Genomic DNA, 13,866 nt, shown 5'->3' with positions numbered 1-13,866 from the left:
AATGGTACTGATTAGTTTTAGGTAAAAAACTACCGAGCCGTTTTCTTGTAATTAACTGTTGAAAAAAAAATTTAAGCCGATTTTCATGGAACTTTTTTTGGCGATATACATCATGGTCTTATAGAATTCACTGTAATATTACGGCCTTATGACAAGTAATTTAATTTTAAAAATTCATCGTAGTTTGATAAAATGAGTAGTTTTTTTGACGTTTATTAAAAATAAAATTAGATGATTTAGTTGGTATAACGATAGTGTACTTGGTCTTGAACATAGTAAACCATTAAAGTCCTACAGAAATTATAATTATTAATTAATTAAAATTATTGATTTTTGAAAATTTGCTTTTAGAAAATACTCCAAGTTAACGTGTTCGTTCGTTCGTTTGCAATGATGTGTAATAAATCCACTCGGAATACTTATAATCATTCATAAATTAATTTATTTTTTATTGATTAAGTCGATTATTTACACATATCGGGAAGTTCATGTAACTTGCCTCAAGGCTGAATACCAAACCAACTAGTTTAATTTTTATTCCTTTACCAATATTTTTTTTCTAGTGTGACGAAGAGGACGTCAACGTCCTAAACGATCACCTCACAGCTTTGGGGAATTCCCGATACGCAGTGTCGGACTCCGATTGCTCGGACGTTCCCACAAAACGTACTAGGACATCCCATAACAATCAGCAGAATTTTGGAGCACCTGCCAGTACTAATGCTGCAAGTTCCAGCAGAAGTCTTCCACACAAAAAACGGATATCTAAACGTCTGAAATCTAACATTAAGCCTAAAGCAAACTCTAATGCCAAATCACAAAATGTTACCTTCGGGAGTAATGGAACTAGCAATAATTCCAGTGAGGGTAGTACGAGGGCTGGGAGGAAACCTGCTGGTAATTCGAAGGTAATAAAGGACAGATTATATTTATTGATTAGTTCCAAAGAAGTATTGGTGGAAAATTTAATAATTATTTATTTTTTGTTTAGAATTCCAGCAATGCCTTTTCGTGCCAGTTGTGTGGTAGTAGATTCGAAATACAAATGGAATTTTACAAACACTTGAAACTGCATTACGAACCTCCTGAGGAAGAACAACAACAGGTAAACTAATTTATATATATATCTATATATATATATATATATATATATATATATATATATATGTATTAGGGTGGTCCTTAAAATGGTCATTTTCGAATTTCCTTGCTCCCAGGGGCACAAATGGTTCCAAATTGATAAAAAACAATTCTCCGAAAGTTTTAGTTCTTAATATTAACATTTAGATAGAGCGCAATTCAATCAAAGTTCGTATGGAAAAAGCATGGAAAAATTTTTGAAAATTAAAAAAAATGTTTTAGGTATAACTTAGCGACAAATGAATGAGTTTTATTTATTCATTTGTTTGCTAAATTACATCTGAAAAACATTTTTAAAATTTTTGAAAATTTTTTCATGCTATTTCCATACAAAACTTTGATTGAATTGCGCTCTATCTAAAAGTTAATATTAAGAGCTAAAACTTTCAGAGAATTGTTTTTAACTATTTGGAACTATTTGGAAATTCGAAAATGACCATTTTAAGGACCACCCTAATATATATATATATATATACTAGATGACCCGACAAACGTTGTCCTGTATCCACATCTACGTTTTTTCAATATCCTATGCTAATATTTACCGTTCAGTTAAAAATAATAAATATTGTTTTTCGAATTACTATTTACACAAATATATGAGTGATATTAAATGTAGAACTGCTTCAAATATAATTATGATTCTTTCTTCACTTTAATTATCTCTTTAACAAATATTAAAATATGTTCAATAAAATTGTATATAAAAAATTATACACTGCAATTTATAGATCAAATTTATTTCCAATAGCTCAATTTATTTTAATGCCAAGGTTTATCCAATATGTGGATAAATGAATGATTTTTTGTTTATTCACGACTAAAACATTGATTTTTCACATTTATCACACAAAAAATCATCATCTGCTTTTGTGATTTATAGCATAAGTTATACGTATTGAAAATTGAAGTCTTTTCAACGTTATAACAAATACAGAAAGAATTCATATATGAAATCCGCAGTAAATGTACAATATTACCTTGGACTTTTTCACTCAAAATAATTGCTCCAATAATATTGCTTGAATTTTTATAATCTCGTATCATATTTTAAATGGTTTTTGATAACTATAATATATAAATTACATTTTTCTTAGTAATAATTTAATATACTCAGCCCCTGCATACCATTTTTCTTGTAGCTTGCCCCTCTATTATTTTACCTGTTTTAACAATTTATTCTTAAAATTATTATCATTAATTAATATTTGGCCTTTGGAATATTTCACTTATTTTTTTAGGGCATTTTATGCGATTTATTCTATTGAGCAAATCATAGAAATCATTATGTGATTTAATCCTGTTCATATGTGTAGCATTCAATCTACAATATGTATATTATATTATTTTAATACTGGCACATCAGCTGCTTTTTGGCAATAATAATGTAGACATTTCATTTTTCTTATTCATAATTATCAGTTTATTATACATATTCTAATATTGTCTAGGCTCATAAGTAAATTGAAATTTTTGGCAGATGACAGTTTTCATTTGTGTTCAATGCAAATAATGACATGTCGTTTTTTGCAATTTTTTCCATTTATTTTTACAATATTGAACATACATTCCAGTACTTTATAATCACATACATCCTAAAAAAATTCCTTAACAAACTTCAGAAAGATTTATCAAAATAAGAATAATAGTTTAGGAGGAGCAAAAAGTGAGCGCTTGTAATTTAATATGAACTTTATATAATAGCAATAAAGCTCAAATTGATTATACGTTTTAGTTAGAAAACGTTTGTATGTGAAAAAGAAAAGGGTTGTTTTTAGGATTTTCCCGGCAAATATTCAATTTTTTCTCGCAGTAAGAACCATCCTTGTACTTTAACGAACATTTTAAAAAAACAATTGGCCAAATTGGTCATGGCTTTGGCTTTGTTGAGTGCGTTTACCAACACATTTTGCGCTTCATTTTTATATATAAGATTTGATCTCGTGCAACTTGTCTCAAGGCAAAATGCCACTTACAACTATTTCTTTTACATTTCAGAACCAAACCCATTACATACAACTAAACAACATAGTAAACAACGAACAACTGGATTCGCCCCTGCTCAGGGCACACCTTACCGAGCCTCATACAATTTTACCAAATTTGGACGACGATTCACTTTCTTCTGGTGTCCAAAATTCAAATGAAATCCAAACTCATAACGAGAACACCATTATGCAAAATCAACATAATATCAATTTGGACTCTTTGCCCAATTTGGTCATAAGCAATATGTCTGGATTGAGGTGTAAATTCTGTCCGTTGATATTTAAAAGGAGTTCGGCGTTGGAGGGACATATAAGGGATGCACATTTTAAGGTAAAGGGTAATAGATGATAGATAAAATTATATATATATATATATATATATATATATATATTTAATAATAATAAAATTGTTTCTGGGCATCCATCCAGTAATTAAAAAACAGGTTTAATGAAAAATGTTTTTATTTAAAGAACATACGTAATATTATATATATATATATATATAGGATAATATATAGTATAATTGACTCGTAATACAATTTCCAAACTAACATGTTCGTTTGGAATAAGCTTTTTTATAATAAAATATATCATTTATTTTAATTTTACAATTTTTTTAAATTTTTTCATAACTCGACGTTTCATCAATTTTTTATTTCACATTTATTTATTTTTTCGTGCAATTTTGTGTTCTTGTGTTGTTTTTCAAAATTTATTTGAATGCACTGAAGATGGGTCAAATCAAGACCCGAAACGTATGTTCTTTAAATAAAAACATTATTCTGTTTTTTAATTACTGGATGGATGCCCAAGAAACAATTTTATTATATTATTTCACCATCTGAAGAAAAACCTCTCGCTTTATATATATATATATATATATATATATATATATATATATATATAAGGAGAAATTTATGGTTTCATAAAAAAATCCGAATTGCTAATTTTATGTTTTCCGACGTTTCTAGCCATTCTGAATCGAATGAGATCAAATTTAAGGGAAAAGTATGTGTGTGTGTAGGAACAGATTTTTGACCTATCGTCGACGTTTTCTCAAAAATGGCTGAACCGATTTCAAAAATTTAAAAGTCATTTGATGTATCTCTATGAGGACTAGTGTTTACCAAGTAGTTTAATTTTAAAAATCTATCGAAGTTTGCAAAAAAATTAGTCAAAAATTGAATATCACAAAGTTAAAAGCCATTTTTTTGAATCAGGGGAAAAATAAGTCTACAAAACTTATCTATTTGTGCAAAAAATATTGCCATCAATTTAAATCATTAAGTGCGTTAATCATTAAAATTTGTTAAAATTTGATTTTTCTAATTAGTTTCAAAAATATTTTTATTGTATTTTCCTGGCACGAAGGTCCAATTTGACTTTCAGTAATTATACTGTCTAATATAAATAAACAACTATCGAACTATGTCTAGTAAAATTCCTCGTTAACTCCTAATTAATTTTAAAATCAAATTTGTCGTTTATCCGGTAAATAAATGCAACTTCTTTTTAATTTTGAAGAGAATTTACAAAATATTAGCTACTTTATTTAAGCAATGTAAAATACGAATTTTATGGACACATTTTTTGCGAAGATTGTATATAACCTTGATGTGGTATTCTGAAAAAAATATTCATCAGTAGAGGTCTAATAACTATTAATTTTTGGGCGCACGGATCAACCGATTTGAATGGTTCGAAAAATTCGATTCCTATTGATAAAGGGATGAGCTGATTAGTTTTTGGCAAAGGCAGGTCCAGTCGCTACGGAGATAAAGAGCAAAGAGTGCACAAAATACAAATCGAGTTTTTGAGAGAACGGAGTATCGGATATGAATGATCTAAAAACATTCAATTCGTAATGATGGGGAGAAGTGGTGATTAGTTTTTGGCAAAGGCAGGTTCAACCATTTCGGAGATAAAGAGCTAAATGTACAAAAAATAGCAGTTTTTGATAAAATTAAGCGTCCGATTTGAATGATCTAAAAAACTTCCTGCTTGTATTGACAAAACAATTGCTTTTGAGGATAAAAAATTATTACACCTTTTTTTATTTTCCATAAAATATTTTTGTAATTTTGGATTAAAAATTGAAAAAATTACCCAGGCTAAGCACAGTCTAAGCGCCACTCTGGTGCAAATGTTTACACAAGTGCGTTTAGACTCTTTATGTACTGGAGCACTTTTCCAATTTTGTGAAAACTATTGAAAAATGTGAAAATGCCGCCAAGCTAAGCACAGTGTAAGTGCAAGTGTCGCACAGAATTATTTGCAAATGCGTTTAGACTGTGACCGTACGGGAGCACTTTTTCAATTTTGTGTAAATTAGGGAACTATTTTTTTTTTAAATTGAATTCGAAATGAAATGACGATTGTTAATGTTCTGGATATAAATTGATTGATATGATTTACATTTGATTTGCTCAGATATAAGAAGATAGCAAAAATAATGAAAGTTACAGTATTTGTTGTAATAATATATTTGAAAACGTTTAAAATTTCTCGAATATTTCATTACGGTACGGAAAGTTCGAGCAATTTGCCTTAAGGCACGATGCCATACACCACTAGTTATTTTGTAAAATTGCTCTTTTTTAACTTAATCTACTCCTTTATGTAGTATTTCTAATTGTTTACACCTTTGCCAATATACCAATTTCATTAATTCATTAAGTCAATTTTTACACATTTTGGGAAGTTCATGCAACTTGTCTTAAGGCTAAATGTTTATATGATATGTTATTTCTTAAATCATGTACTTTAATATCTAGTACTGCAATTTTATAGCTTTCTTACAAAATTTATTAAAATTCAGCAATTTTATCCATCGAGCACCAGAACATCGTTTGTGTTATAAATCTTAAGATTTTCTGGCTAAGTCCACGAACTATTCAGAACGTATTATTGAAAATATTGTTATGTAATTTATATATGTTATTTTTAAAAATGTCTACTTTAACATCTAGTACTAAAATTTGTTAGGTTTCTCACAAAATTTTCGAAAATTTGATATTATATGCACCAAGTACCGAAAAGTCATATGTATTATAAATCCTAAAATATTATTTCTAAGTTTGACGAACTATTCAGGACGTACTATTTAAAATATTGTTATGAAATTTTGATACATTATTCCTTAAATAGTTTTATTTAATATCTAGTACTAGGGTTTGTTGCCACTTTCAACTAGTTTTATATTTATGTTATTTTTCAGGATGATATTCAAGATGAGTTTAGCGAACCTGAAGACTTGATGGAAGGCATCAGGAGTGTGGTTGAAGCCAACGGCCAATGTTTCGACGACGACGTTGAAGACATAAAGATCACCTTGATGGAAGCTGATAAAAATCAACGTGACTGGTATGTAAAAAATCCTATTTGCTAATTTTATGCTTTCAAGCCATTGAGAACAAATTTTCAAAAAGTATGTGCACCCAGTAAACGGAGCGTTTTAGGTCTGAATTTTTTTACTGTGCTCTGAATTGAATGAAATTTTGGAATTAGGTTCATCTTACCCTCAAGTTGAAAAGTGAAAACAATTCGGGTTAGGGAGAATGACACCTTTTCTCAATTGTAATTACATTATTTCAAAATAACGTCGGAAATCGATAGAAGAACTAATTATAAGAAAATAATGTCTTTTATAGTTTTTCAAAAAAACTAATACTTTTCAAGTTACTGGCCACTAAAGATTCATATATTTTTGGCATTTTTCTTCGTTTTTTTGCAAATATCTCCTAAAATATACATTTTAACGAGAATCATGTAATGAACAAAATAATGTCAATAAAAATCTTAATAAATCGGTATTGCATAAAGTGTTCTAGGAAAAATATTAAGCAAGATTTGAAAAAGCAAACTCGTTTTTCATTTCGTTCAAGATTTAATTGTTGTATTTAAAGCCATCAAGTGTCGTGGTTTTACATTTTATGCATTTCGGTGAAATTGGGTTTTATAGTGCTCAATATAAGCTTTAAAATGAGTACTGTGACAAGTTTTTTGCCTGTAAAATGAGTGAGCTATCATTCAAATAAGACGCATATACGAAGTTTTTTCTGTTAATTCATATGGTATAATGAGCACCATTTCCACCAGAATTAAACTAATTCACATTCCATCTGGAATTCACTTCATTATAGACATCTTGATAGATTCAAGCAGATACACTACTTTAGTACAAAATATTTTCAGAAAACTCACGATTTTATAAAAACTTTTTTTCCAATTTGCGCGGCCGCGCAGTCTTTAAACATTCATAACTCTGTCAATTTTTGTGCGAAAGAAAAATAATAAAAAACAATAATAAGACAGAAAGATCCCTTTGATTTTTATCTATATGCTTTTATACGTATCTTTTATTCTTTTCGAGATATAATGAAAATAATTACGATTTTTAAAAGAATTGGAAAAAAAAAAGTTTTTATAAAATTGTGAGTTTTTTGAAAATAGTTTGTACTAAAGTAGTGAATCTGCTAGAATCCATCAAGATGACTATAATGAAGTAAATTCTAGATGGAATGTGAATTACTTTAATTCTGGTGGAAATGGCGCTCATTAAACCATATGATTTAAAAGGAAAAAAACTTCGTATATGCGTCTTATTTGCATGATAGCTCACTTATTTTACAGACAAAAAACTTGTGACAGCACTCATTTTAAAGCTTATATTGAGCACTATAAAACCCAATTTCACCGAAATGCATAAAATGTAAAACCTCGATACTAGATGGCTTTAAATACAACAATTAAATCTTGAACGAAATAAAAAACGAGTTTGCTTTTTCAAATCTTGCTTAATATTTTTCCTAGAACACTGTATGTAATACCGATTTATTAAGATTTTTATTGTCATTATTTTGTTCATTACATGATTTTCGTTAAAATGTATATTTTAGGAGATATTTGCAAAAGGACGAAGAAAAACGCCAAAAATATATGAATTTTTAGTGACCAGTAACTTGAAAAGTATTAGTTTTTTTAAAAAACTATAAAATACATTATTTTTTTATAATTAGTTTTCCTATCAATTTCCGAGGTTATTTTGAAAAAAGGTAATTACACAATTGAGAAGGGGTGTCATCCCCCCCGGGTGGTGATAACGCAATCCGAATTGTTTTCACTTTTGAACTTGAGTGTAAGATGAACCTAATTCCAAAATTTCATTCAATTCGGAGCACAGTAAAAAAAATCAGACCTAAAACGCTCCGTTTACTGCACTACATGTATTCTGAGGTGAGATACGAGGTTGCGCATGGCACATTTTCGGAATTGAGATACGTGATTGTATTTTTCTCAATAAAAAACGTTCGGTTGATTTTTTTTTACAAAACTTCACAGATCTATGCGTCTATATTTAGTGATTGATTTTCCGATTAAAACTCAAAATCGTCAAAAATCGAGTTACGAGGTTGCGTCAGAAAACCATCGATATATTTTCTCTGTCCATTATCAGGTATCAAGCTGACGAACTGCACGCAACAGAAGTCGACCTCCAAGAAATCGAAGCCGAACAAAACAACCAGCGCCAGAACCAACAAAACCACCATCCCCATCCCCATCCCCATAATCAGCAGCAAGACACCACCAGCAACCATCACGAGCAGGCTATTGCAGATACAAGTTTTTGTGAGAACAGCAGCGAGTTTGAAATTAGGGAAATTGAGGAGGACGACGAGCAGGAATTCGAGGAGCAGCAGGTCACCAGCAGCAGTCGAAGGAGGAAGAAGCCTGATAACAATGATAGGAAGTGCTCCTTTGTTTGTCCACTTTGTGCAGACTCTTTCGATTCGAGGGAGCAGTATAATGAACACGAGGCTGAGTGCCAATTGCTGTTATGTAAGTAGTAATAGAAATTTATATATATATATATATATATATATATATATATATATATGTATATTAGGGTGGTCCTTAAAATGGTCATTTTCGAATTTCCTTGCTCCCAGGGGCTCAAATGGTTCCAAATTGATAAAAAACAATTCTCTGAAAGTTTTAGCTCTTAATATTAACATTTATATAGAGCGCAATTCAATCAAACTTCGTATGGAAAGAATAAGTTTTATTCATTCATTTGTTCGCTAAATTACATCTAAAAACATTTTTAAAATTTTTGAAAATTTTTCCATGCTATTTCCATACAAAACTTTGATTTGGTAATGAGAGCTCTATATATTTTTCAATTTCACTTTAATAAATTCAAAGAATAAAATTTCAATTTAATTTCTTTGGAAATTAAAATAAAGTAAATTGGTCCAAAAATTAAAAAAAAAATGCTAGGAGTGGACAACCCTTGATAAAATAAATAGTATTTTGAAGTAAAAAGAGTTGTATATATTTTGTAAATTACGCATTAAAAAATTTAAAAAAGTATTAGACAACCCTTAATAATAATAATTTTCAAAAAACATTGGTTAACCTTTAATAATAATAAATTGTATTCTAAAGAAATGTTACAGATTATCTAAAAATTATGTAAATTGTCTGAAAATGCTGCAAATTGTCTAAAATCGTTGTAAACTGTCTGAAAAAGTTGTATAATTTTTGAAAATTCTGCATTTTGTCTAAAATTGACGTAATTTGTCTGAAATTGTAGATTGTCTAAACATGTTGTAAATCATGCCTAAAAATGCTTTTTTTTTCAAACTTAAAAATCTGAACAAAAATTGTCAAAAATATTCAATGCGGGATAAAAAATGATTGAATTGCTAAAATGGCTATACAAAAGTAGGAGTGATAAAAAGTATAAAAGTAGGGTTGTTATAATAAAGCCACATTATAGTAAAGTAAAAACAAACAAAAAATCGTTCAAAATTTAAAAAATAAAAATTAAGTGTGAACAACTCTTATTACTTAGCGGTATAAAAAATAGTTACTAGACGATTCTCAGATCTACTGAATACGAATATAAAATTTGGTAAAAATCGGCAGTCCTTATCTAAATCTAAACCATACAAATCTAAAGGTTTACCTTGAGCTTTATTGATCGTGATTGCAAATAAGTTAATATTTAAGATTTTTCTTTAAGCTCAGAAATATCAATTAAAATCAGAGACCATGGGCTCTGATGGGTTTTTGAAGAAATTATTAAAGTTTTTATATCGTTTTAAAATTGTGTCCGCTTGTGATATTATTTGCAAATAAAATATTCTGGTTTTTAGGAATTTATACCAGCTGTACTGTATATAGATAAGGACTATAATTTTAGTATGTTACTGCTAAAAGTATATACTATAATAGTACATTCTTGAAAGTTTTTAGGCAAATTATTAAAATTTTTGAACAATTTACAAAATTTTTAAAGTGAAATTTTATATGTGTCGGGATAATGGGTATTCGAGGAATGAGGACATCTTCACCTTTCATAGATGTCCACTTTATTCCTTATTTTCTTAGAATATTTTTTTTTAGAATTTCTTAGGTATTTATAAGTATTTAACTATGTATCTTCTTATCCCAGGTGACAGTGATTCCGAATTATCCGACAAAAAGGGCTTGGAAAAATTCATGGGGCCAAAATTGAATTGTCTTCAGTGCGATCGACAATTTAATCACAGGAACAGTCTTATGTATCATATTCAATCACACAGTGAAAAAAGGCCATACCAGTGCGAAATTTGCGGAAATAGTTTCTTTGCCACCAGTGCCTTGAAGGTAATAGAAGTCATAAATAAATAAATTATTTTGGAATTTTTTTAAACATTTTTTTAACATTTTTTTAGGTTCATATGCGCCGTCACTCCGGCGACAAACCATACCAGTGCCGGATTTGTCTAAGGCATTTCAGGCAATGGAGCGATTTAAAATACCACATGGTCTCCATCCACTCCGACATCAGGCAATACCAGTGCGAATTTTGCGGAAAAGATTTTGCCAGAAAATATTCCCTGATTTTACATCGGAGAATACACACCGGCGAGAAGAACTACAAGTGCGAATTCTGCAACAAGACTTTTAGGGCCAGTTCTTATTTGCAGAACCATCGGAGGATACACACAGGTAAAATAATAGACACATGGTAATAGGATTTATATTTATATTTATTAGGGTGGTCCTTAATATGGACATTTTCGAATTTCCTTGCTCCCAAGGGCTCAAATGGTTCCAAATTGATAAAAAACAATTCTCTGAAAGTTTTAGCTCTTAATATTGATCTTTTAAATAGAGCGCAATTCAATCAAAGTTTTGTATGGAAATAGCATGAAAATTTTCAAAAATTTTGCGGAGCGTCGAATTTTCAATAAAAAATGACACGAATTTTCACTTTTAATTATTTGTCGCTAAGTTATACCTAAAAAATTTTTTTTTAATTTTCAAAATTTTTTCCATGCTATTTCCATACGAAGTTTGATTGAATTGCGCTCTATCTAAAAGTTACATATTAAGGAGCACCCTAATATTATATTTAAATTTATATTTATATTTATATTTTGCATTATATTCATATTCATATTTATATTTATATTTTATATTAACTTCCCGTAGGGGTAGTTATAGTAATGGGCCGAAAATCGAGAATGAAAATTTTTGCATTTCTCGACGTTCTGAAGGTTTCTGAACATTTTGGCATACCTAGAAAAATGCATGTGTGTGTGTGTTTTTTGTATGTCCGCATTCTTTCGTCCACGTTTTCGGGCGCACAGATCAACCGATTAGAATGGTTTAAAAAACATTCGATCCCTTTTGATAGGGAGATGTGCTGATTAGTTTTTGGCAAAGGCAGGTCCAGTCGTTACGCAGATACGGAGCAAAGAGTACGGAAAATACAAATCGAGTTTTTGAGAAAACGGAGTATCGGATTTGAATGATCTAAAAAACATTCAGTTCGTAATGATTGGGAGAAGAGGTGATTAGTTTTTGGCAAAGACAGGTCCTGACATTTCGTAGAAACCGAGCTAAATGTGCAAAAAATGACAGTGTTTGAGTGAACTAAGCGTCCGATTTGAATGATCTAAAAACTTTCTGCTTGTTTCAACACAATAATTGCTTTTGGAAAAAAATATTTCTATTTTTTTTTTCAAAAAATATTTTTGTAATTTTGGATTAAAAATTCAAAAAATTGCCCAGACTAAACACAGTCTAAGCGCCACTCTGGTATAAATGTTTACCCAAGTGCGTTTAGACTGTTTAGGTACTGGAACACTTGTCCAATTTTGTGAAAATTATTGAAAAATGTGAAAATGCCGCCAAGCTAAGCACAGTGTAAGTGAAAATGTCGCACAGAATTATTTGCAAGTGCGTTTAGACTGTGACTATACGGGAGCACTTTTTCAATTTTGTGCAAATTAGGAAACTATTTTTTTTTTTTTTGAAATTGAATTCGAAATCAAATGACGATTGTTAATGTAATAATTGATTTATGATTTACATTTGATTTGCTCGGATAAAACAAGATAGCAAAAATAATGAGAGTTACAGTATTTGTAACAATATATTTGAAAACTTTTAAAATTTCTCGAATATTTCATTACGGTATGGGAAGTTCCAGCAATTTGCCTTAAGGCACGGTGCCATACACCACTAGTTATATTTATATTGTGACTTGGTTCTTTTTTAGGTGAAAAGCCTTACCCTTGTGAAATTTGTGGAAAGCCCTTCCGTGTCCGAGGTGATATGAAAAGGCACATGTCGACACATACCAGAGAAAGATCTGCGAATGGTAATTGTAATGGACAGACTTCCAAAACTGTAACCAAAAAAGAAGATTTGAAGATCGAGAATAAAGAGACCAATGGGGATGCTGCACAGGATTCTAAAATCGATCTGAGTTAGTATACATAGAAGAAAATGGCTAAATTTCAATCTATACTAACGTTTATTTTTGTTATTTTCTACAGATACAAATGGGTTGTCCACCAAATCATCAGAATCCAGTACTAATAATAAGATGCAGCAGCAGTTCACGATGGATGACAGTGATAGTTCGGGTTCTAAATTGCATAATATGAAAATGGAGATTATTGATAGTACTAATACGAAGTATATAGATGCCAATCAGTTACAGGTAAATGAAAACAACAACAAAAAACTTACTATACTATAAAATTCTTTTTTCTGATGCTGCAAGTTTAAATTTGTGAGGAAAAATATTTTTTTAATATTTATTTTATAATTCAAAAATTTAATACATAAATGCGTGACAACTTTCCAGACAATTTATAATATTTTCAGACAATTTGCAGAAGTTTCGGACAAGTTAGAAGGTTTTTGGATAAGTTAAAACGATTTTTGATTAAGTAAGGACAGATATAGATAAGATAGAAATTTTTCGGACACGTTAGAAGACTTTTAGACAAGTTTCAACTAATAACACTTTTAGAAAATTCAAAACACTTTCAGACAATTTAACATTTTAAGCAAGTTACATTTTTAGACTATCTACAACATTTTTAGACAATCTACATCATTTTCAGATGATTCACAATATTCAAACTATTTTTTACATTTTAAGACAAGCTACAACATTTTTAGATAGTTTGCAGAATTTTCAGAAATTATACAAGATTTTCAGACGATTTACATCACTATTAGTCAATTTACAGCATTTTCAGTCAACTTTCAACATTTTTCAACTATATATAACATTTTCAAACAAATAACGAGTTTTTCCAATAAGTTACAACATTTTCAGATGATCTATAATATTTGTAGACAATTTATAACTTCCTCAGACAATCTTTAACAGTTTTAGACAATTTACAACATTTTTAGTCAATTTATATCATTTCCAGACAATTTA

At 29.6% G+C, this 13,866-nt stretch overlaps 1 protein-coding gene across 2 annotated transcripts in view; it reads left to right on the top strand.

Annotated features, from left to right (window-relative positions):
• LOC113372790 overlaps positions 1-13,866 on the top strand; it is a 62,582-nt gene that overhangs the window by 6,126 nt on the left and 42,590 nt on the right. For both annotated transcript variants that reach the window (XM_026613132.1, XM_026613131.1), the window contains exons 6-14: positions 564-908; positions 992-1,105; positions 3,139-3,459; positions 6,346-6,491; positions 8,584-8,966; positions 10,588-10,781; positions 10,850-11,126; positions 12,685-12,894; positions 12,965-13,131. In XM_026613132.1, the coding sequence (XP_026468917.1) occupies positions 564-908; positions 992-1,105; positions 3,139-3,459; positions 6,346-6,491; positions 8,584-8,966; positions 10,588-10,781; positions 10,850-11,126; positions 12,685-12,894; positions 12,965-13,131 (2,157 nt within the window). The remainder of the gene's footprint in view (positions 1-563; positions 909-991; positions 1,106-3,138; positions 3,460-6,345; positions 6,492-8,583; positions 8,967-10,587; positions 10,782-10,849; positions 11,127-12,684; positions 12,895-12,964; positions 13,132-13,866) is intronic.

Source organism: Ctenocephalides felis, unplaced genomic scaffold (genome assembly GCF_003426905.1).
Source record: "Ctenocephalides felis isolate EL2017-DRISC unplaced genomic scaffold, ASM342690v1 CF-g0.4_SCAFFOLD_01604, whole genome shotgun sequence".
In the NCBI taxonomy this organism is placed as follows: domain Eukaryota; kingdom Metazoa; phylum Arthropoda; class Insecta; order Siphonaptera; family Pulicidae; genus Ctenocephalides; species Ctenocephalides felis.
The sequence above is the reverse complement of the archived record's forward strand: the minus strand, read 5'-3'. Positions and strand labels throughout refer to the sequence as shown.